The sequence below is a fragment of the Lycium ferocissimum genome, chromosome 10 (assembly GCF_029784015.1).
Source record: "Lycium ferocissimum isolate CSIRO_LF1 chromosome 10, AGI_CSIRO_Lferr_CH_V1, whole genome shotgun sequence".
In the NCBI taxonomy this organism is placed as follows: domain Eukaryota; kingdom Viridiplantae; phylum Streptophyta; class Magnoliopsida; order Solanales; family Solanaceae; genus Lycium; species Lycium ferocissimum.
In genome coordinates, this window is record NC_081351.1 from 35826872 (window position 1) to 35851724 (window position 24853).

The window sequence follows — 24853 nt, forward strand, 5'->3', positions numbered from 1 at the left end:
CTAATCAATACCCAGAAACCAGAAGTAAGCTTATCACTGCTTAAAAAAACTCATAGTAATAAAATAATGAAGATTAACAAATGTGGTCGGTTCTTGTACCTTAAACGGTGTCGTTTCTAAAGAAGCATGTTACATAATAGTGTTACTTCTTCACTGGGGTTTTGCGTGAAGAAAAAAAAAATTACAAAAAATGGCAGAAGAAGGGGGGGAATTGTTACATGGTTAGCCGAAAAGTAATGAGCAAGTACAAATGGTGAGTGGGGGTACGGGGGAAAAGGGCGTGGGGGGTTGGAGAAAAACAAAAGTGGAGTCGAACGTTGTAATGGGAACAACCTTTATTGCGCTTTGTAGGGACCCACAAGGTCGCACTTCTCTCTCTCTCTCTCTTTCTGGTTTTTTTCAAATTTCTAGTTATAATATAAGGTCTCATTTCCACATTTGACCCTTGAGAAATGAAATTTTGTAGTATCCTTTTCTTCATTTCTCATTGGGAGTTGGGACCCATCTTTTGCACAGATAAACCTATTTGAGGATGCTTGCTTATTAAGGAAGGATGGTAGAAATTTATATTTTTCGGTAGATTAAGTCGCTTTAAAATCTGCTACAGATTTATTAATCGTTCAAGCTTTATACATATAGATTTGAAGTTAGGTTTGATATGTATTACGTGTGCAACTAGAACTTTAGACATTTAGGTCTAAAGTTAAATTAGGCTATCCGTAACTTCGAATCTATGTGTCTGAATTTTGAATCTACCATGCATAAGCTTAAATTCAAATATCTGAAGATGGAATAGCTCAACTCTGAAGTTGGTTCAAAAAGCAACAAAATAACTTGCCATTTAAGAAGAATAAGCTAAGGAGGAGCAACTACGTTTTGTTTAAAGTTTGTTAACACTGCACATTAAATATTATTTTAAAGAAAAATGAATATAGCGTAAATAGTGAGTTGGAAACTTGCCATCACATGAAAATTTTATCTTTAAAAGAAAAATCTCCTTATCCACGGTTTTACTATTTGTAGAGTTTGAAATAGAAAATTATGATTAAGATAAAAAAATGCCATACATGTGACTATACCTTTTGAAGGTAATTGTTCTTCCTCCGACATATTTAGAACACCTACTTATGTTTTTGTCGAAAATCCTATCTATTATTTTTCTAAGTAAGTTAAACTAACTTTATTAGTAATAGTATGATAGGGTAACCAAGTTAATTTTAAATTATAGGTACCAATTCACATAGTGTCTATCAGAGTAATCCGGGGGTAATTAAGTGGATTTCTTATGAAGAATACTGTTAGAAAATCTGAAACTTTTTATATTCAATTTATCACAAACTCCTCGTCATTTTTTTGAAACAGAATGAAAAAATGAGAAAAAATATTAAGAGAGTTAATAGACTTTCCTATTAGAATCAATTACAAATTAATTTTCGTTAACATAATCGTTTGAAAAATGATTAGAAAAATAAAAAAGACTCAAAATCAATTGTTTCAACATGATATCAAAATCCGAATCAATTCTTTTTTTTTTCTTTTGTTGAGAATTATGATACTTCGAGAACTTACCCTTAAACAAAGATTCACTTAAACGTGTAATGATGCTGCTTTAAAGAAAGAGTAAATTGGTGTGTTGACTTGGTGGAGCCTCATCGGTTACACCAAACTTTATCATGCTTGTAACACTTTGTAACCATATGTTAGTATATATCAAGGAAAATTTGAAATTGTTGGAATATGGGCAATTTGGGCAATTCAATATGCAACGGTACTTTTGTGACCATCAATCCTATGGAATGAACAAAAAATACAATAACGAACAACGAGAGAGAATATTGGTAATATTAGATAATATCAGACAAATGCTAATAATTTGAAAGAATAAAATATTGAGCAAGCTTATTGGTTGGGCATAGGCCTCCATTTATTTTTTATTTAAAAAGTGAAAGGAAAAGATAATACGAGACTTGCTAGGTAATTTAATCTTAACAGTTGAAAATAAAAGTAAAATATATATTATTTAACTATAATTAATTGATCCTAAATGATTTGAAAGACATATCTTTTCATTTAATATTTGATCTTATGTAAGCACGGATGTAAGTAATTTTTTGGCAAATAGCGTCCTATAGCTTGCAGATTTTACTGAATTTCACTTTTTCACTCTTTTCATAACATGGGGTATTCAAAATCTGAAAACCGACTAGTTTAAAATTTAAAGCATTTTTTTTTTTTTTGGAAGATGGCAGATTTCGACACAATAATTAGAAAAAAGATGTGTTGAATAGCAACTCTATATTTTTGTGTCTCTATTAATGACACATTAAATTAGATTAACAACTACTAGTAAAACATAAAAGACCAATAATTGAGGTAAATTAATGATTGGTAGGAATGTCAGATGCTATAGTTGAAGTATGTAGACATACGGACAAAATAGCTTATAACGGCAGGGTCGATGACAATTTACGTGCACTTTAATTATTCTACTTAATATTTGCTATCTTTCACCAAAGATAAAAGATAAGTATCAAGTAACTCTGTCTATCAAAGTTCAAACAAATGAAAGAAATTACTGAATAATTTTTATCTCTTGTGATATGTACCTACTTCATTGATTGCTAGAAAGGACCATTACAAATATAAATTGAAGAATAATTTTGAACTTATATAACATGAAATAACAAGTTAAGTTCAAAAGGATTCAGATCTGACAACTTAATTAACCAGCTAATACCTATCTTTTTTAAATTGTATAAAGCTTGCTGGCTTAATTAACCTAGTAGGTCTATTCTAGCATTATGGTGTTGACGCCTTTGACATTAAAAAGAATCAACTTTAATTTGAACTTCGAAAACAAGCAGCAAGTTTAATTTATTATTGGGGCCAAAACTTTGGTTTTGTTCTTTATTACTTCAACCATAATGTATACCCTACATAAAAAGGTTTAAAACATAAACAAAACTACTCACTAATCTTTTCCAATGATACAAACTCCTTTTTTGTTGGTTTTTTTGAAGTACGAGGAGCTCTAATCTTTGTTTATGCCACTTTAACGTTATTTTGTTTTGCTTTTTGTAACCTTTTTAACATAATTACTTACATTAAAGTAGTGAATATTCAATTAATCTGTACGTAGTTAAAGGTTACGTGAATTCAAATTCGTGATACTACAATTCAATTTTTAGAAACTTTTCTATGAAGTTCAAAAAGCCTTTTTTGTCCACAGGTTTATGTAACAACAGTTTATTTCAGGATTGATTTCTTGGTAGTTATATTTTGCCGGCGGTTAATTAGAGCTTAATTATTCGAACAGATTTTCAACTTTGCTGATGATGACATACCGACATAATCAAACTACATCGTCTGTCATTTTAGCGTAAAAGGCCAATTGTTTCAACTTGATTATCAGCTAATAATATAGCATATATTGCTGCCAAAGAGCCTATCAACTCTTCTGTATTCAAATTAAAGCTCCCTTAATAATTTCTCCAACATGGAAAGAAACAGTTAATTAACAAGTTAATCCAGTACGTCACCCCAACGAGAGGTATAGTGAAGTGTCAATAGTTCTAACTAGAAATCTCGAGTTCTAACTTCAGATATTAAAAAGCCTTTCGAAGGAGGAGTGCAATATATCCTTCTTAGTAGGCATTTGTATTACACATTCAAATTTATCGAGTCAGTGGATTTCGAATTACCATGAAAAAGAAGTAAAAGGAGAAAAGAGAACACACCCGAATACTTATCTTTTTTTTGCGTAGGTTGCCCTTCTTTTGGGGTGGTCTTTAATTTTTGCCCTTCGCCTAATACCCCGAGACTCTGGGTTCGAACCTCAACCCAGTAAAAAAAAAAAAAAAAAGAATTTCGCAAGACAGAAATTTGGATTCGCAAGGCAAAATTTTGCCTTCAAAACTCTGCCTAACGGCAGAATTCTGCCTAAAGGCAAGGCCCAGATTGGAAATTGTGGCTAATGCTGAAAGGAAGAACCCAACAAGTGGCATAAATGAAGCTCAATAGAGGAGAAAGAAAAGCTAAGAAAGAGGAGGAATCCTAAAGTGATTACAAAAAGCTGCAGTTAGCTCCTATACAAATAAGCAGCTAGGGTATGGTCAAGAAGCAGTAAGCACCACAGGCCACATTAATGTGTAAAATTCTCAATGCTACTAAGAACTACACTCAAGCTGGCTACCTAATGTCTGAAGTTTTTCACATGCACAAATTCTCTACCAAGCAGATCTATGTGAAGCTAAGAGGGCAGTTCCAAAGAGTCAGCTGGAAGAAAAATTCTGCTTTAAGACAGAGTTTTGTCCAAAAACTCTACCTGAAGCATGCAAAACTCTACCTTGTCTTGCGATTTTTTTTAAAAAATTTTTTTGACCGAGCGGGGTTCGAATCCGAACCCAAGAGATTTTTAGCGAAGGGAAAAAATTAAAGACCACCAATTTGAGGGATAAAAGTTAAAGATCACCCCCAGCGAAGGTCAATCCTGCAAATTGCCCAATACTTATTGCCTTTTAGCTGTTTAAACTTGATTTGATCTCTAGAACTAATTGATATTGTCATGTAACTTGGTAGAAAGCAACTATCAGTATGAAAAATGCAGATTCAATCACTATCAACTGAAACCAAGTTACATCACAGTATCAATTACTTACTTTTAGAACTGTAATTTTCTGGGATACTGACCTCAACTTTCTTGCATTTGACTACTTGTGGGTCCAGTAGTTTTCCAGTTGAGTATATTGCACACCATAAACATTAGATATCCGTCATTTACTAAACAACAGATATTTTTAACAAGGGAACATGTAACCGCTACACTTCGGGTGCGCACAGCATAAACCTCGCTCAAGTGTAATAGCCCGCAAACCGGATGGTAGAGGTAAATCGCACTAGGCAAGCCCCGTGTGATGAGCTCAACTGAGAAAGCATGCCAAGGGATTTGAACCCAAGACTCCCAATTTGGGAGATTCATGCTCAACCAACTTGGCCACCCTTCCGGGTCTAAACAACATATGTTCTGTTTAGGAGAGTTGTGGCTCTTCCTTTTTTGGATGACCAAGAAATCCGGAACCAACCTTTAGGACCAACTGCAGCCTTCAAAACTCGGAGATAATAGGTCCACCCCTATACCCTTCTCCACTTAAATACCAGGCTTAATTCGCATGGCGCAGGGCTAAATCCTGAGTCACACCTCCCTCAACACTTGAACTAAGCCTGGGCGCTTGAGTTGTGAGTCATTTTCTAACAAATATATGGTGATCCAAGGCAGATCTCAGGACAATGTGGTCCCTTTCTCCGGTGGAGCCCAGATGTTCAAATCAAAGTGGAATAGACCAACTCACTGGTCCCTCATACCACAGCATGGAAAAGGACTATAAAAGATGGGAGCTGCGAAAGAATCTGAATGTCCAACCCAGAACCTTAAAACAATGAGACTATTTGAAGCCGTTTGAAAACCCTTTCACAACCGATGAAGGAATAGGACCGGACAACCAGCCAATATATCTCTATGAAGATTCCACCTCTTTCAAACCAACTATTGTTTATACACCAAGTTAAAAGGAAGTGTTCCACATTGAAGTTTAGGTCAGACACCAATTCCTTCTGACTTGACAAAATCATGAATCAGCAAGAGAATACGAGAATCAGAAGTTTCCCAAACAAAGGGAATTCTTCTTCCACCTCACTTCTGATGGTCCTATGGAACTTTTGGTGCATTATAATGGTTCATGAAAGGATAACGAGATCACAATGGTATCAATAGAATGTCAAGTTTCACAAAATATCACCAACATATGTTGGTTTTACCAGAAGTATGTCCAATCAATAACAAAAAATACAGTGAACAAGAGCAAATTATAAACAGGAACGTCTACAAACTCAGCTTTCTGAAATTTATTTGATCACGGGGAAGCAAATATGCTCGGATACAGCTAATAGATGTGAACATGGTGCTTTGAAAAGAAAAAAAATGGATGTTTTATTTCTTAACAGCAGTTAGGAATCCCCAATAATCAGCCACCACAAGGCCGGACCCTATCTCGGGCACATATGTATTTCTCAGATGTATGAAGAAATATAAGAAAGATCTACTAGGCATATAACTCATCAACATTACACTCCCCCAGATAAACTTTTATGCTCCGAGGAGAACCACAACTACCTTCGGCAATAAGAGCTCTGTCATTAGCAGCCATGTGTGCAATAATCTTATAGATCATTTCAATCTGCCAAATTGCAAAGAAAAAGAAAAAATAAGAAAAAAAATTGCATCCTGTTGTATATTAAATAAAGAAAAAGAAAAAAATAAGCAAGACATAAAGAGATGGATCATACATCATCTTCACAATGGCAACGGTCAGCTATTTCCACTAGAGTAAGTGGTTCAACAGGCTCTTTACAGCTGGAGAAAGAAATAACATAGTTAATAGCCGCCATCTCACCAAAGATAGAATTTGAAGTTAATAGAATTTGCATCAGTATTTTTCTACCAAAGAAAGAACAATGAGAACCAAGATATTCTCATCAACATACCTGGCCTCATTAAGTACTTGAAGGACACGCTTTTGAAGCGCAAGAACTTCTCCAGCAGCTTTTTTGCCAGCTTCCACACCTGATGCCATAAATATATGTTAGTTGGCCTTGCGTGAATAGGACATATATTAACTTCAATTCAATTAACCCTTTACAATTTGAACGGAAGAAAATGTGTGGACCTGTGTTTTATTTTTAGATCATTTGGGAGATTTGACATAAAACTTAAAAAAAAAAAAAAAAATGTAGTAAGCCACTAAACCAAATCAACCAGTCAGCATTTAGCTCTTACTAAGGACCATGTAGGGAACAAAAGGATAAAGGAAATACCCGGTTGATGATAAGCGTTAATGTTGACAAGTGAGGCATAAATCCCAACAGCTCGCTCGTAGAGTGCTACTAGAGCTCCAACAGATCTAGGTGTCACTTCGTCCACAGTGACTGTGATGGACTCCCGATCGTTCGAATACAGAGCTGACCTTGTTCCCTGCAAGACATGGATCAACCCTTTGAATAAAGCTACAAATAGCAAGAAAAATAAAACAGAAAAGAAGAAAAGATCATCACTAAACTAAAATATTAGAAGAACAAACCTGCAACATTCCAAAGAGGTAGTCACCACAAGTAACACCAGGTTCAAGCTCCCAATCATGACCAGGGGGCCTATCACGCAATACTTCAATAAATGTTGCAAAGAAATTGTGCACGCCTTCTCGGAGTTGTTGAATATAGCTAGAACCAAGAAAAAGAGGATAAAATTTTTATGGTGAAGTGAGGACAGGTTTGCCTACACAAACTTCAGAAAAAAGAATACAAGCCTTTTTTTTTTCCTTTTCTTGTTTAGTCTTCCTTTAGTCATAAGTGAAAAGCACAATCCAAACTTACGCATGCTGATCCGTACTCCCTTTGTTTCCATAAACGCTGATACCTTGATTCACCTGTGAGCAGCAAAAAAATTATAAACATAAACACCAGGAGATCTTATTCACAACTGAAATTCTATCAACAATCTAAATTAGTGAATGAAGGGAGATCTTCAACAGCCTAGATAACTGGACAAAGGAAAAGGCAGGTAGACAACAGATATTAAAGGATTTAAATGAAGCAAAATCGCAAATGTTTCCTGGGTTTACCCTGTGCGCACCCGAAGGGTAGCGGCTGTGGGTTTCCATGTCATCAAAAAAAAAAAAAAAAAATCGCAAATGTTTCCACTGAACAAATTGTCTTAATTTAGTAATTTACAGAGTTCCTTTTGTGAGAAGTGGTTAACTGAGTTGGTGCGCGTACAGTTACATGAGTAAGTGGAAATGCCTCTATTCTGTGTGGTTTTCTTCCACGAAAATTAAAAAGCATTGGAGCTATTGGAAACATACCCGGTTACCGTCCAGGTCAAACTCTTTTCCAAGAGACTCCATGACAAGCTGCTGTAAATACCTACTGAATAGTAATAAACTGTCCTTGTATGGGAGGACAACCATATCCTGCAACACATAAAAAACAGCATATCGACATAGTCAAGTACACAACTATATGCTCCTCCGACATCACAATCACAAATCTGAAGGTGAACCAGACCTTGGATCCAACTCCATCAGTTGCCCAGTACCAACACAAAGCAAGTAGCGCAGCAGGGTTATCCCGAACCTGATGACAAATAATAAGTTGTTGCAATAGCAATCATCAATTTGTTCTAGTACAGATCAAAGACAGATTCTTGAAGTTTTAAAAAAAATGTAGCCCATCTTATTTTTTCCTGAAGTCAGCCAACCAAAAAATAATATAGCTCATATAATTCTACAAAGAAATTTGTTTCAATGGCCTGTACTTGGAAAATTTACTAGTTATTCTCAAATTTCCAAATACAAAAGAATCAACTTTTATTTGTCAAAAGAACGTGAAGAAGCCATATAGTCATACCACAGTTGTCCTGTTTGCTTCGTCCATCAATGCAGCGCCAGCAAGCATCTCTCTAATATCAATTCCCTGGAGTGAAAAATAAAAACATTAGTCATCCTGTGATAGAAATGTTCTAGGACAAGATGAAATATTTCCGTGTGTCTCATTCTATGCAACAAAGTCTGGCTGACCTTTGATTATAATAAGCGTTGTCATACTTGCACTTACATAATACATGCTTGGTAAATTAGAAGTCTTAAAAAGTAGTGGAGGTTATATATAGATTAATTTGATAAAGACAAGATCACATTTCAATTTACACAAATTAATTTGACTTTTTAAACTTGTGAGAGTGAGAGTCGCATGAACATTGTGACTTTCATGTAAAGTTTGGAAAGTTTAAAGGGGTGAAAATTGTGATATAGAAACAAAGACAGTAGAAATGTGCGTTTAGGAGTAACAAACCTGAAGTGCAGCTGGAAGTAAACCAACTGCAGACATTTCAGAGGTTCTTCCACCCACCCAATCAAACATAGGGAATCTGGCTAACCAACCCTCAATTCTAGCAGTATTGTCAAGCAACGAGTTCTCTTGTGTAATGGCAACACCCTGCATATGAGTGGCAGTAAGCAACGATGAGAACTATTTAAGAGCAATGCTATGCACAGCCGGCGATGTAAACTACATTGGAGAGTGAACAGAAAGACAGATCCAAAGGATAACAGATCTGGCAGAATCTTTTCATAGACCTACTAAAACTCCTGAACCAGCAGATGCAGATTAAACAGAGATAACCAGTCATAATGTTTTTCAAATCTCTTCCAGAGAGCTTTGATTTGCTTGAAAGTATGGTACTCATCAGAAAGCAACTCCACATTATGGTGAAAAATATGAAAGCAGAAAAAAGAACCTGGGGTCAAAACCTGTTTTGCAAATTCCAGGCCAGCTTCACGAAAGGCCTTCTGAACTTCTAACAAGCCATTTCGGGTTTCTGGTGTGCCTCCACTCTAAGTAACATAAAAAGATCAGCAAGAGTATTAGAAAATTCTCTATTCATGCAGCCCCCAGGGCTTTGGCACAGGGTTCGAACCCTGCTGCAGACAAAAGCCATTTAGTGGAGAAGGCAGAGGAGTTGGCTCATTAATTCGAACCGTGCGCCAATAAGCCCTTGGAGATTTCTCATTAAAAAAAAAAATCTCTATTTTTGTAAACGAAACAAAAAAAAACACAGAAACTAGACGCATAACCACCTTTGAAATAACAATAACAAGTGTTGAAGACAGCTCAGGGCCAAGTTGTGCAATTTGATGGTCAATACCTGCTGGATCTGTGTTGTCGATGAATCTTATCTGCCAAGAGATGGTAAAGCATGTTATACATATTTATATATATAAAGAGAGAGAGAGAAGTGGGAGAAACAGATAAAAAGGTAAGGAAGATTCTACATATGTGTACAAAAGGCACCATGTAGAATTATTATGAACTATGTAAAAGGCAATTTATATTTTATATCCTTAATCACTAAATTTTATGCACAAGTTCTTTTGCATCGTTTGATGTTATCCACACACTTAATGAGAGAAAAACTGTTCCATGGAGAAATTCATTAGTGCTTGACACGTCAAATAAGAGAAACAATATTATCATGATCACTACAGACGCAAGAATAAAGGATAGGACTAAGTCAAGTCACTTGCATTTGGCTTTGATGTTGTGCAGCACCAGTTTGGCAAGATAAAAATGTTTTACAACATTGATAGCGATGCTCGGTAAAGTAAACATAGAACTTTTAAGCCAAATTTACAACGTTGAACAAACAACTAATTAAGCAAAGGTGCACATTAGATGGTGAAGTGCTGCAAATTTTATGATATAGGTACTCACAACATGTTGAGATGCTTGATACAGGAAACTGAGTAAAAAGATTTGTTCCTTTTTTGTTCTCATAGGATTTGAAGGTGAGGGAAATTTGGTAAAACACCTAAATACTTTACTGCTAAAAGAGTGAGTTCAGTTAACCCACAAACTTTTCTGTTGATCTTGAATACAACTGCCAATTACCTTCAGAGGAGGGTTGTCAGGAGCCAATGCCTCAGCCACAAATTGTGGTCCAAGTGCTGAACCACCAATTCCAACAGAAAGAATTTGCGTAAATCGACCACCAGAAGGAGTCTTGATCTGCAAAGTAGATGTTGTAATTCACAATAAGTTGACAAAGCTTAACGATACAACAGTCCGTAACCAATCAAAGGTGCCAAGTTATGCTTTTTCAGATGTTGAGGCTTAAAGGATAACCAGATAATAAGCCAGAAAGGTGTAGCTTAGAAATTAGGAACATACATTACTACTCTAAAGTCAAAATTTCCAAAAAAAAAAAATTAAGATAAGGGTGGTTTCTGAGTCAGCTTTTGCGCACCTCAACTATTCCACAGGATACCCGCTACTCCCACCAGCAATAAGTACCGGGTAACTCTGTCACAAAGGCTTAGACATATGGAAAGAAACACCTAGTGTTTTTGCCTCCGCTGGAATTTGAACCTGAGGCCTCATAGTTTTCCTCCCAATTCATTGACCACTAGGCCACACCCTGGGTGCTCTAAAGTCAAAAGTTCCTTATAAGCAATTTATACCAAATATCCAATCCCATACAATCACTACATTACTCATATCATAATAATTTTTAACTATGTGCACTTGAGGTTGATTCATCAAAAATAAATAGAGATCGTCAAAAGTGGCAAAATTAAGATTTGTATATATTAAGATTATTCAAGCAGAACAAAAGGAAATCAAGACCAATCAACTACGTCGCAACTCGGCTTTACAAGTCCACTAAGTAAGCTGTCTTTCAACACAAATTAGGGGTTCTTAATGAAGAACAAAAGGCAAATAAAGGATTGAAATCAGAAAATTGTAGCTTAGAAGTTAGGAACATACATTACCACTCTAAAGACAAAAGTTCCTTATAAGCTTATTATACTAAATTTCCATTCCCATACAATCACTGAAACTACATTACTCATATCATAATAGTAATTTTTAACTATGCGACTTGAAATGCCTCTTACAACATCATTTGCAAACTATACAAGTCCTCTATATAAGTTTTTTTTTTTTCTTTTTCCAATCTCTATATATATGTTGTCTTTCACCAATAATGAGGGGGTTCTTAATACAGACCAAAAAGCAAATAAAGGGTTGACTTTTAGCTGAAAATAGTTGACACCAAACTGACCTTACCACCAACAACATCATTTGCAAACTGACAAACAGCTTCAAGAGCATTTTCAATCTGCAACTTGAGAAATGAATTTGGAGCAAGATGAGGACTTCTCAACCAATAATGACCCACCATTCTACCTTCATCTGGATTAGCAATAGCACCTTTTTCCAAATCAACCATGTCCTTAAACGCTTTTTGCAAACGGGGCTCCATTTCTTCAAGAAAACCATCACTAAACCCGACCCGACTTACATCCAAATACAAACCCAACTCTTTGTGTTGGTAAAGCCAGTCAACATATCTCTTCCATAAAGCCTTTGGGTTTTTCACTAACCCAATGTTGTTGTCTTTGTTTAACTTGGGTACAACGCTGTTGTTGTTGTCAGTGGAAACTTCACGCGCCAGCGCGTGTACATGGAATCTTGATTTGTTCGATAAAAAACTCAATTGGGAAGAGTTGATTTTGTGAGTGGATTTTAATTCAGATTTGAAAGATGAAGAAGGTGAGTAGATACTAGAGAGAGATGAAGAAGCCATTTTTTATTAATTCATATACAAAAAGAAAGAGGAATTTGTGAAGCGATATAAACAAGGGAGAAAGAGAGAGATCATGAAGCCATTAGAAAAAGGTGCTTTTGGGTTTTATTTGGCTTTTGGAAGGCAAAGGCAGTTCTTGCATTATATACCAACAGCGCTCGTTCGTTAGGTAGTCAAAATTATAGCGAAATTATAATTTCGGAATTAATTTATCTCATTTTTTGAGATTATTTTATATCATTTAAAAAATGATATAAAATAATTTTAGTATAAGTGAAATAAGAAGGGATATCTCATCTCTTGGGATGGGATGTATTTTATATCTTATTTGGTATAAGATATAAATTTATCCCAAGATAAATTTATACTTTCTACCAAATATGATATAAAAAATTAGCGCTGGCATATTTCAACTTATACCGTCCACCAAACGACATAGTACTGTTGTGATGATCATTGTTAGTTCATATTTTACTTTTTGTATTTTGTGACTTGTGAACACATGATGTTGTGCGAGAGTTGTGTACACGCAGGGTGTACGTGACAATAATAAATTACCTAGTCTTTCCGTTCCAATTTATGAGGCACTATTTAATTAGATATGAAATTTAAGAGAAAAATGAAGGCTTTTAAGATTTATGGTTGTCTTGTAAAATTAAATTATTTCTAAATATAAAAAATAATATTTACTTATTTTAGGATAAACTAAAAAGAAAATTGTGGCACATAAATTGAGACAGAAAGTACCGGTGTAAAACAAGAAGTTGATGCTCGTGGGAGCCCAAATGGACCAAGATGGGGTTGGTGTAAAATTACAGGCTGAGATTGGTTGGCTATGGTTTTGAATTTGGAGGTATTGTGCTATTTTGTGGTAGTCCAAGGACATGGGTCGGGTTCCTTGGATATTCTTCTTCTATGTTGTTTGATTCGATGGCCCTCATACTTGCACAAATATCATAAGCATTGGGCAGGGGCAGATCCAAATTCTTTGATTTATGAGTTCTTGTATCGATTTTAGGTTAATATATAGTAGTAACCAAGTTAACGGTTAAATATTTATAGCCATTTAATGATTTTTAAAATATATACACAAAGTTTGAATAAAAGCTAGGGAGTTCATGTGACCTGGAGGAGACATTATAGATTTGCCCTAGCACCGGGCACTACAATGAACTACTCACATTTTACAGGTATCATGTTTACCATTATGCTTGAAGGTTAATTTGTATTGTGCTAATGATCTTGAATTTGAGTTGTAATTCTAGCATTTCAATCCATTATTGTATTTGGTAGGTTGATGATGTTGTGACTGTAATTTCCCAGCTTATTTCATTCTACCAATATATCATTTTTGTTCCTTAATATGGATAACGTAATTTTAAGAAAGGTCTCTTCATTAATCTTTTCATGCATAATATATATTTTTCAACCTTATTAATTAAGGGAAGACAAATTTAAAAATAGCAACAAGCGGAAAGAGGAATGACCACTTGCACTGTAAAAGTTCTACATTTTCAAGTTGCTTAGTAGACGAATTTAAATTTTATATTTTAGTAGATTCAAAATTCTACGTTTTTATATACATAGCCAGGGGCGGATTAAAGGTAGGCCAGAGTGTTCACTCGAACCCCCTCGACAAAAAATTTGACTGTATATATAGGGTAAATTCTATGAGTTTATGTAAATATATATGTTTTGAACACCCTCAACAACATGGAAAAGTTTAGCTCAGCTGTTTCCGAACACCCTAGATGAAAAATCTGGATCTGCCACTATACATAGCCTTCAATGTACAAGTTGCAACCTACAAAAGAGAGATGAGCAATCAATCCTCTTCTACTCATGAGAATGCAGTCACTTGATTGAAGATCATTTGCTTCAATTCCTATTGCATTATGGGCCACCTCATTTGGATGTACTGCGACCATTCAAATTGTTCTACCTTGTCATAGTCCAAGTAGTAATGATCATGAGACCGACTTGTGATTCTATTTCAACTTCAACACCATCTCAATTGACAGAGATTTTATTTTGACGAGAATCAACTAATTTGAAAGAGTATGAAATGCATTTTTGTCGTTGCAATTATTGTGATTCTTTACGTGAATCTAGATATTTGTTTTCCAAGATTCCCAAAATAGGGTCTACCCTAGAATAGTATGGGTATTGTTTTACGTTCACAAAGCCTAGAAGAAATAATTGTATGTCACCTACTCCCATGTTAAATTTAAATACACAATCTTAAAAGAAAATCATGGTAATTCACTATCTCGCAAGGGAAAACAAGAAAGATTCCCTAGTATTAATAACTTATTGCACGAAATTTACGGCATAATTTGTGTACTCACCGTTACTCAACTCTCTACCAATCTATGTTTTCATAATTGAAAAAATATTACTCCCATTAAGTGCTCGTATTGGATAATTGCTTAACTGGAAAAAAGGTAAAAAGAACTTTTGTTTTTGATGGAAAGACCAATAAAAAATGACATAAAATATATAGTTAATACAGAAAAACTGAGTTAATTTAAAATTGAAATCGCCATAAACATGAAAAAATATTATAGATAGAGGAATAATTATTAGAAGGTAAGTGTACTGTATCTAATTTAACTAGAGAAAACTTATCTTTACTTATTAATCATACAACCTCTGTCAAATTTTAAAAAATATTAAAATTTAAAATCTTTTATTAATAATTATATAAATTATATTTACTTCATATATTTGGAGTGACCCCTGCTCCAAAATGTAAGTACATGTCTTCACTTTTTTTCCATTTTTTTTCCACTTTATTTGAAAACCAGCCTTTGCCATGAAAATTTCATATACCATTTGAAGTTGTATTTGAAACTTGAAAAACACCTAAAATCATATTTTTGTTTTTTTTCACGTTTTATACATTCAAACAATCATTTGCTTTTTTACAAAAATCATAATCAAACACAACTTCACCGTAAAAAAATTCAAATAAAGTGAAAAATATTTAATTTCTATGGCCAAACGCCTACTAAGTTTTCAGGTCACTTAACCAAAAAAGATGAATAAGAGCCAAGCCCAAACCCAGCTGACCCAAATATTTTCTCCTTTTGAAAATTGGGAAATTTGCAAGATTGGCCTTTGCTAAAAAATTCTTGATTTCGGATTTTGAACTCCCGTTCATTAAAATTTAAAAAAAATCTCAAATTAGAGTTTTGGGTAAAACTCTGCCTTATGAAGGTAAAATTCTACCTTGTGAATCTAAACTTTTATCTTGTAAAATTTTCTCTTTCTTTTACTGAGCTGAGATTCGAATTCAGAACCCGCGAAAAAATGAAAATTTAAGAGCATCCGCGCAAAAAAATGTTGAAAATTCAGTGAGATAAATAACGCAAATCAAGAAGCCAAGTGTCCTAACAAAAAAGTGCATTCGTGGTAACACATCAATCTCTCGACAAAAAAAAAAAGGCACAAAAAATCCACCCTTGAAAGAAACAAAAAACACAAAACAGGTATCCACCTTAATTCCTAATTAATCAATTTTCCTTACTTTTCTTCATTTTCAATTTCTTTTTATCTCCCTTTTTTTATGGGGATTGTCTCTTGACCTTTCGGATTAGATAAATTCTCTCAGAATTTTCCTCATCTTAGCGGGTATCTAGACCTGCATTTTATTATCTAGACTAGACAAGATAAACTTAAAAAAACGCTAGGTTTTTTTTTTTTTTTTTGGTGGTGGGACCGGGGGAGGGGGGGTAATATTTTTTTCCATCTGTTTTCTTTTCAGATAAATCTTTTATGGGTTGCCTATTTTTATTGAGCTGAAAATATTGTTGAGAAGAAAAGATGATGTGGGACGAGTGGAGCAATGATTTCCAACACGATTACGAGGAAGAACAACATGAGCAACAGCAGCAAGAAGAGGATGATGATTCTTATCTTAAATTTGACTTCTTCTCAGTTTTGTCTAAGCCCAAGGTATTCATGTGTATTTTGTGTCAAGTTTGTAATTTTGTTGAAATTTGTGTCAAGTTTGTAATTTTGATTGGTGGGGTTTGCATTTCTTGAATGTTTGTGGGGGTTTATTATAGGATACTGGTAGTGGATTTTGGTATTATTTTGTTAAATTTGTGTCAAGTTTGTAACTTTGATTGGTGGGGTTTGCATTTCTTGAATGTTTGTGTATGTTTATTATAGGATACTGGTAATTGATTTTGGTTTTATCCTATTCCTATAAATATGTGTCTGAGTTTAGGTTTTGCATTTCTCAAACAGTGGCGGAGTCAGAATTTTCATTATGGGGCTCTAAAATATAAAAAAAAGTAAACACAAGAAGAAACCAAGGGGATTCCACATCTACTCTGTGTGTATATAACAAATAATTTTAATCTTGTCCATACAATGTAATTTTTCGCTGAAGGGGGGCCTGCACCTGGCTCCGCCCAGTCTCAAATGTGTATATAGGATTATAATGGGATACTGGAAGTAAATTTTGGTTTTATTTGCTGGAATATTGTGTAAAGTTGCAGTATTGACTTGTGCTTTTGCATTTCTTGGATGTAGGATTACTATAGAATACTGGAAGTGGATTATGATGCTACAGAGGAGGTCATTCGGTCCAATTATATCCGTCTTGCTTTGGTTAGTTTTCAGTCTATCCATGATAAACCAATTCTTTTATTAACATTTCATTTATTCATTTTCTTAGTTCTAGCATTCGTTTTATAATTGTCGTTTTGGGGACAGAAATGGCATCCAGATAAGCAAAAAGATCAGGATAGTTCTACCTCAAAGTTTCAGGAAATAAATGAGGCGTACCAAGGTTAGTTCTTTTTCAAAGCTGTAACAGTTTATTTGGTTCTTAACTGGCTAATTTTTTAAAGCCTCTGACAAATCAAAGTTGATTTATACGGAGTTTTCAACCTGCAATCAGTCAATATTTAGTTCATATCTGGTTTTTCTTGGAGTTTGTTTGTTTAATAACATGTCTTCTGCAAGCAACATGCTTGATTGAGTAACTTGAGAATCAAATACTTATGTCCGTCTAGATTCAGGTAAAGGGAATGGTTGTAGAGAGCCGATATCCACGTGTGCTACTTAATTGCAACCATGTTCAGCAAAATAGCATGGATTTCTGCCAAGCTTGCAGAAGAGGGATTCAAGTTCATGATTTCCAGAAACAAGGGATGTCTATAGTAAAGAGTAGGTCAGAGAATTTTCCTCATAGTTTATTTCGTAGGAGGTATGGGTCACTCTATGAGTTTGTTTTTGAGAAAATAGATTATAGGATTCACTTCTCAGTAATGTAAGGAGCATCCATAACGCACTAATGTCGCACTGTAGTGCAAACCTAATAAAAGCAATAACTCCTACAACAACAACAACAAAAAAAAAATTGAAAATTAAAGATAACTACTGCTCCTGGTATAGGGACAAAATAGGCAGTAAAGAGTGAGTCATCAAAAGTAGTTAGATTATATAATTGTGTATCAGTATTATGGGAGTAAAAAGGTAACGGACTGATCTCATTGCAAGAGCTTATCTTTGTTTAACTAAGAATATATTTGTACATGCACTCGCCCTGGTGTTTTTTGACTATTATTTGTCAAGTTTGTGGGCATTGAGAATGCTGTTATAGAGTATAAGCTTCAAATACTAGGTGTGCATATACGCTTATCTCAGTTATCTTTAAGTTGAACAGCTAGGCAAATGTGACATGTCATACATGGCTGTATTAATTTTGATCAAAGTGGTTTTTGTCATGAAAGAAACCAACACCCACAGTTAACGATATCAGCCCGAGTATTAATTACACAACCTTGAGTATTGGTTGAAATGCAAGCTCTAACCTTTGAGCTAAGCGGGCCCATTTAAAGAAACCTTATTTACATTATTATTTACCAAAGTTTCATACCCGCACTTCTTCTTCCTCAATCAAAAGGGTCTGGGTACCTCAACGTGTGTCTTTTACCTAACTTGGATAGCGCGCTAGCCCTGGAGTATTATTTTGGGGCCACCTCTTTTCCTCTCTCTCGCTGCTATCCCATCCATTGTATTGTCAGTATCAAAACATTCCTGTTTATATGCCAACTATCATATTCTGTAAGCTAAATTATAGGTTTTAGAATATGTTACCTTTTCAGTAAATAAATAAATGTAGGTTTAGAATATTTGAAAATCAGTTCTATTGAAGAACTTAGAATTAATAGAAAATTATTGGCACGTTAGTCTTTGAGATGAATCTGTTTGTTCAGGTAAATGATTATTTTCTGGAAAGACAAAATTGTGTGCTAAAGTTGAACTCCTAGATTCTAAAATGGTCCTGTAGACGGTGACTAACATTCGGTTTTCCAAACACTTGTGTCTGCATTTTCCAACTAATCATGAAAGTTTAGAATAGTGAGAAAGAAAATTTGAGCTACTCTGATAGAGTAATTATGGTGGGACTATACTGGGCTTCTTGTTGTTGTTGTTGATAGAGTAATTATGAAGGTTCTAGAATTGTTGGAGAGTGCAAGTTAGATTTGAGTCTGGTGCAAAGAATGGTCAATTTTCTTCATAACAGGCTTGTCAAGACTTACGTTTGTCAATTTTCTTCATAACAGGCTTGTCAAGACTTATGTTTCTCATTGGCTTTGTTTTTTTGAGAGTTTACAACATTAGCTCTACTCAACTCAACTGCGTCTCAGTCTCAAACTAGTTGGAGTTGATTATATGAATTATGTGAATCCATCCCATTCTATTCATTCAATATTCAGAGGGTCGCCTGTTTTTAGGGTAGTCTATTGTAACCTCCTCTTATCTGGGGATAGACTTGGCTATGCTGTCTGTGTAGACTAAGTGATCTAGCAAATACAACTTCACTAAATTGGGACTTCAATAACTGTTTGTTAGGCGAACTCCGAATATATCAGGAGAGGACCTTCATCGTGATCTTTTTAGTTAATTGTAAGTGAGAATTTTAATTCAAGCTAACTTTCCAAATTAGCACTGGTATAAACTGTTGGGTGTTTTTGTAAGAGGTGTCTTTATTTTCTGAGCTGCCTTTTTTGTTGCATTTAGTAATTGTGGGAAAAAAACAATCCAATTAAAAACAAATTATAATCTGATTGTGTGTAAGAAGTTAGCGATGTAACGGGATAATAGCTGATGCGGATGCCTTGTCGGACAGTGTGATAATACAAACTATAGTGACCCGGTCACCAACTTTTTACATGTCTTAAGATATTTTATCCACTCTTACTTTCACCTTTTTATGTGTCTGTTTCGGATTAATCTCAAGGGCATTCGTCGTGTTTCCCTATATTTAACTTTCCAATTGTGACATAACAGTTTTGATTGATCCTGTGAAACGACAAGAATACGACAATAAAGGGATGCTACAAGCCTATGATTACGATATCGTCGTGAGTTTCCTCCCAATCTTTTTCGTTCTGGTTAGATTTAGGTGCTTGATTATGTCTTCATTGTTAACACTGCTCTGACATTTGATTGCAGGAATACCTTAATCGCTACAAGGGTCTAATTCTAACGTGTAACGGTCTTGGTATGAAGCACTCCATTTGGTAAAGCCCCAAGATATGCACCATCCCCATTGTAGTATATCTCGTGATCCTACTGGCACCATCGCATATTACAGGAGTTGGGATGCACAGTTTGATCTGTAGTTGACGTCAATTAGGCAATTGTACTATCTTTTGCACATGTATAGCGAAGCTGCCTAATCACCAACCTCATTTTAGAGGACTGTTTATATGAAATCTTCTTGTTTCTATTTTATCCTCTTTTCTTTTTGGGACTTGGATCGACTAAAGAACTGGTGGCCTCTTGTTTTCGTAGATTTCTTGCAAGAATATCAGTGGACTTTATGTTGTCTCAAATCATGGTTGAGAACGAATTTGGATGTGCACGCATTTTCCATCAAATTACAGATTATTGTTGAATCGTTGCTCTATCAGGGTATCCTGTTGAGCTCTCTATCGACCATTTCTTCTTGCCCCTCGTATAAAGGTTGTGAACTATTTCAGCTATGGTCTTTACGTGTTATTAATTGAATACAAAGAACTGTGCTTCAGTTCAAACAAGCTGGGGTTAGCTATATGAATCTTCAGTAACTAGTTCCAAACAAGCTGGTGCTGGCTATCTAAATCTTCACTGATCATGTTACTTAATTTATACTCGATCTCATGTCAATATTATGATACCAATAAAATGTTATTAGTTGAAAAAGCCATAGAACAAGCTACGGCCTTTTTCTGGAAAATTTTCTCGTATTTGGAGGCCGAGTCATAACGAGAAGTAGCAATTTCTAAGATGTACTAGTAATTCATTCGAGGCAAATATTAGGGTGGTGAAATGCATAACAGATGTAGATTAAACTTCTAATGAACATATGTTGATGTCTACAGAAAGCTAATGACGCTGAAATCGGCATGTTCTACTATCTCCTTTATAAGAGTCACTGAACAAGAAAACAAACAGTATCAATCAAAATTTTGCCTACCTGAACTTTCACCTCGTTGGTGAGGGTTCGAATCCCCACAATGTAATCCCCTTCCCCATTTCTCCTTCCCCCTAACCCTTATGTAATTAAAAAAAATTGAAAAAAAACAGCCTACAATCACAACACAAGTAACTATTGCAGAATCAACTCATCAAGTAATTGGAATGCAGGCAACAACTTTCTCTCCCTGCAAATCACATCAATCAACATGCTCCATGTCTGAGGCTCTGGCTTAAACCCCATCTCTAATAGCCCAAACAATGCCAAAGCTGCATCAGCTGCCTTTCCAGCCTCGCATAGTTGAACTATCAATTCATTTGACGTAGCAAAATGGGGCACAAATCGTCTAGCCAACATTAAACCTAACAACTCCATCGCTTTTTCTAGCTCACCTTCTTTACACAAGAAATTTAACACGATCCTGTAACTTTCTTTACTTAGATGGACACCATCATAAGGTAACCTCTCGAGCATATCGAAAGCCTCACTTGATCTAGACGCTCTGCACAATCCCCCGAGTATGATTTTTATAGTCACATCATCAGCTTTGCACCCTTTATCCTTCATTTCTTCGAGTAACTCGATGCCTTCACCAACTTTACCAGCCCTGCAAAAGGAATTTATCAATGTTGTATAGCCAACTATATCCGGTGTTAAGCCTAATCCCTTCATCTCATGAAATACCTCCTTGGCATCTTCCACTTTTCCTTCCTTACAAAATCCATTCATCAAAGCTGTATAATTAACTATATTTGGCTGACATCCATTTTTCCTCATGAATTCTATTATTTTCCTAGCTCTATCCACCTTTCCTTCACAACAAAATGCATTTATTAAGATATTGTAAGTCAATGCATCTGGCGGAATCTGATCCTTAGCAAGCATTTTCTCGAACATGTCAAGTGCATCTTGAAGCCTTCCACATCGGCATAAGCCATCCATGAGGGTGCTATAAGTAATCAAGTTAGGATAAGAAACTCTCGACTTTCTCATCTCTTCTACTACTACAAATGCAGCTTCGATATCCCCTTTTCTGCAATGATACTTAACCAGGATATTGAAAATGCATGTATTGGGCTTCAAATCTAGATGCTTCTGCACATTTAAAAGAAATTCCTTCGCCAGTTCAATCTGATTTGCTTCAATAAGCAGATTCAGACATGTGCTAATGGCATTGAGCGAAGGCTTTTCCCGAACAATAGGCAAGATTGCATCAAACATTTCCAGAACCTTTTCATGGAGAGAGGATTTGGAGTAATGTTTCATGAGATTAGTAAATATGCCCTCATGAAACTTACAAGTTTCGTATTTCATCTGATGAATAACAGCATCAACCGTTTCGAATTTCTTGCAAGCCGCGAGTTTATGGAGAATAACAGCATAAGTGGAGTTATTGTGATTAAAACCTTTCTGATCAGAAACCTTGTTAAAAATCTCAAGGGCACGCCGTGCATCCCTCTCTTGTTTTATCAAATTGACTGCGGATTCATGAGATATGTACTTGCGTTTTCTTGGTATTTGTTCTGCAGTGCCATCTATCTTGATAGGAGCATCTGGCCTCAGGGAATTCCTGTTCTGGTAATTTAGAGGAGAAATCCATTGAACTGAAGATGAGAATAACCTAGATGATGAACAGAGACTGCATCTGTTGTGCCCAATAGCTTTCATCCAAGTTAATGGAACTCCTGGATCTGTGATTCAAATTCCACCTGAAGATTTATGTGCAGCTGTTAGGGTTGAGGCAAAAAATTATGCCGCATCCCAACTCTCATATAGACATGAGAAAAAATGCAGGGGCGACTCGAGGGGAGACTAGTAAAGCCTTTTCATTTTTGGGGTCCCAAAAAGTTTCCATAGTGAATTTTTTTTATTTTTTGTAGGAAATTCATAAAAATATACAGTTAACACAACACTTTGCACCTGCTAACTATATTTTTCAGTTTAGATCTGCAAAATCAACATTTTTGTCTTAATTTCGCGGGACAATCACTTTTTACAGCTCATTCATCAAAATCGGACAAAGTCTTGAACATATCCCCGTTTTCATGTAAAGATTCTGTTCCCCTCTTTCCCTAATTTCATTTTCTCGCTTCTAATGAATCTTTAAACTGGAAAGCCATATGACATTGCGAAAGTGTTGCATACTTCAACTAGACCATATCAAACATTCAGATTAAGGGTGTGTTTGGTATGGAAGAAAGTGTTTTTCATTTTTCCATGTTTGGTTGGTCAAAATTTTTCGAAAACATTATTCCTAGGAAAATAAGTTCCTTCAAAATGAGGAAAATGACTTCCCTAGTAGGGAAAACAAGTTTCATAAATGGCATTCCATATTAATGTCTCCTTACCATCCTCCAACACACCCCACCTTCACCGCCACCCCTATAGCCCCATCCCCACCACCCCCATACTCCTACCCTCCACCCTACTGTTCATAGTGTTTGCCTAGATTATGTAAAATACTTTTGAAACAATATTTTCTGCTTACTTACCCAACACCAGAAAATAAGTAAGACACTCATTTATTTTCCAGGAAAACATTTTCCTTCATACCAAACACACCCTAAAGCATCAGTCATTCACTTAAAAAAAACACATTTTTTCACATGAAAGTCCTGACACACAATCCAAACCAAGTCAGACAATTCACACAATATCAAGAAGCATTCAAAACAACAGATAACAATAGACTGAAACAGAAAATGCTATACTATTTTTCAATACTTGGAAACAAAATTAGAGCAAAACAAGAGATATCACTATAACATACTAATGATAGTTAAATTGTTTACCAGTGAATGAATGATAAAGCTTTATAGAATTGATTGACTGCATTCAAGATCCTCTTTTTCACCAATATTCAAGAAAATTAAGGGAAGGGTAATCTTGAACTGGATTTAGGACGTCAATTAAGATATAAAGTCACCAACTTTTGCAGTAGAGGGATTTTTGTAGGCTCAGGGTTTTTCCTTTGCAATTGCAAGTTTTTAATTTACTAAATTTTGTTTTTGGGAAAAATGCATTTGTATAAAGGAATCATTAAGGAAATGGAAAAAACCCGAGAAAATGACAAAAATGGTCCTTTATGTTTCTGTAGGTTCAAAACAGTTCCTCAAGTATGATCTGAACTATTTTTATCCTTTAAGTTTGTTAAAGGTGAACACTTTGGGCTCCTTTAATATTTAACAAACTTTGGTGTTAGATTTGGTAGGAACTCTGAAATAAAAGAATTTAGCGAAAACTCATATTGGGAGGTATAATATTTGCAGCTTGTTCTATTTTTTTCTCTATTCTAAAGTTTGGTATACTTTTTTTATGTGCAATATCTCCGATACTTTTATTTTTTAATGTCTAGTATAATTTTTGGTGTTGCAGTTTCTAGGATTTGATGAGACTTTTCTAATATTTATGGCTAATCTTTTATTCCACGGTTCTCACGTGTCTAACAGACAAAATCGTTAAATATTTGACAGATTCAAAAATGTTCATTGTTGACAACTTAATAGAAAAAAAATGTTCGAAGAATACTTTAGGAACTATTTTGAACCTATCTCCAAATATAAATGGTCAACAATAACAACATACCCAAAAGATATTCCAACATGGTGGGGTCTGGGGAGGGTAGAGTGTACGCAAACCTTATCCCAACCTTGGGAGGTAGGAAGGCTATTTTCGATAGACCCTCGGTTCAAGAACATCTCCAAATATAAATGGTCATTTTGGTTATTTTCTCGACGAATACCTGTGTTCCTTTGCTTTTTCTTCTTTTGATTTCTCATTCGGTGTTCGATATCCACATTTGGACTCTGACTAATTAGGATTCGCGACGCGTGAGGCCCATTTATGGGGAAAGCCCTCTTAACATAATTTTTTTCATACCCAACTACCCAAGGCTCAAGCCGACCCCTTTGCTTTCTATTTCCTTTGTATTACGTATCAAAGTTGATTTTATGCTTAGGAAGATTAATTTTCTTTTAATTTTACTTACAAGCTGAGATTAATGTGATTTTAACTTTTAACAATATAATTCATATAATAGAATCTTCAATGTTGGTGTTCTATCTTCAATGTTGGTGTTCTTACTTCTTACGGAGAGCTGCGAAGGAAATTTTCAACTTTTTTATTTAACAAGATATATGGAATATAAAATATTTAAGTTTTGCAAGTTTTCAACT

At 35.1% G+C, this 24853-nt stretch overlaps 3 protein-coding genes across 5 annotated transcripts; 1 reads left to right on the forward strand and 2 right to left on the reverse strand.

Moving 5' to 3' along the window:
• Positions 1 to 5877: 5877 nt before the first annotated feature.
• LOC132033640 (glucose-6-phosphate isomerase 1, chloroplastic) lies at positions 5878 to 12327 on the reverse strand. The gene is made up of 14 exons (XM_059423670.1): positions 11672 to 12327; positions 10498 to 10614; positions 9687 to 9785; positions 9360 to 9443; positions 8902 to 9045; positions 8458 to 8523; positions 8116 to 8184; positions 7914 to 8021; positions 7426 to 7478; positions 7134 to 7272; positions 6871 to 7027; positions 6541 to 6619; positions 6343 to 6409; positions 5878 to 6233 (listed from the first exon to the last, which is right to left on the reverse strand). The coding sequence occupies exons 1-14, from the start codon at positions 12194 to 12196 to the stop codon at positions 6099 to 6101; spliced, it is 1842 nt and encodes a 613-aa protein (XP_059279653.1). The 5' UTR covers positions 12197 to 12327; the 3' UTR covers positions 5878 to 6098.
• Positions 12328 to 15541: 3214 nt separating this feature from the next.
• LOC132033645 (uncharacterized) lies at positions 15542 to 20055 on the forward strand. 3 transcript variants are annotated; one of them, XM_059423673.1, is made up of 6 exons: positions 15542 to 15687; positions 15963 to 16153; positions 16739 to 16816; positions 16922 to 16997; positions 19508 to 19581; positions 19673 to 20055. In XM_059423673.1, exons 2-6 carry the CDS (start codon positions 16022 to 16024, stop codon positions 19742 to 19744), a joined length of 432 nt encoding a protein of 143 aa, XP_059279656.1. In that variant the 5' UTR covers positions 15542 to 15687; positions 15963 to 16021; the 3' UTR covers positions 19745 to 20055. The 3 variants fall into 3 exon arrangements, with proteins under 3 accessions (XP_059279656.1, XP_059279655.1, XP_059279657.1); XM_059423674.1 differs by lacking the exon at positions 15542 to 15687 and adding an exon at positions 15812 to 15829; XM_059423672.1 differs by lacking the exon at positions 15542 to 15687 and having other exon boundaries at positions 15706 to 16153.
• A 519-nt stretch (positions 20056 to 20574) lies between these two features.
• Positions 20575 to 23699, reverse strand: LOC132033644 (pentatricopeptide repeat-containing protein At5g18475). Its single transcript, XM_059423671.1, has 2 exons — positions 23471 to 23699; positions 20575 to 22387 (listed from the first exon to the last, which is right to left on the reverse strand). Exon 2 carries the CDS (start codon positions 22344 to 22346, stop codon positions 20811 to 20813), a length of 1536 nt encoding a protein of 511 aa, XP_059279654.1. The 5' UTR covers positions 22347 to 22387; positions 23471 to 23699; the 3' UTR covers positions 20575 to 20810.
• Between the last annotated feature and the right edge of the window lie 1154 nt (positions 23700 to 24853).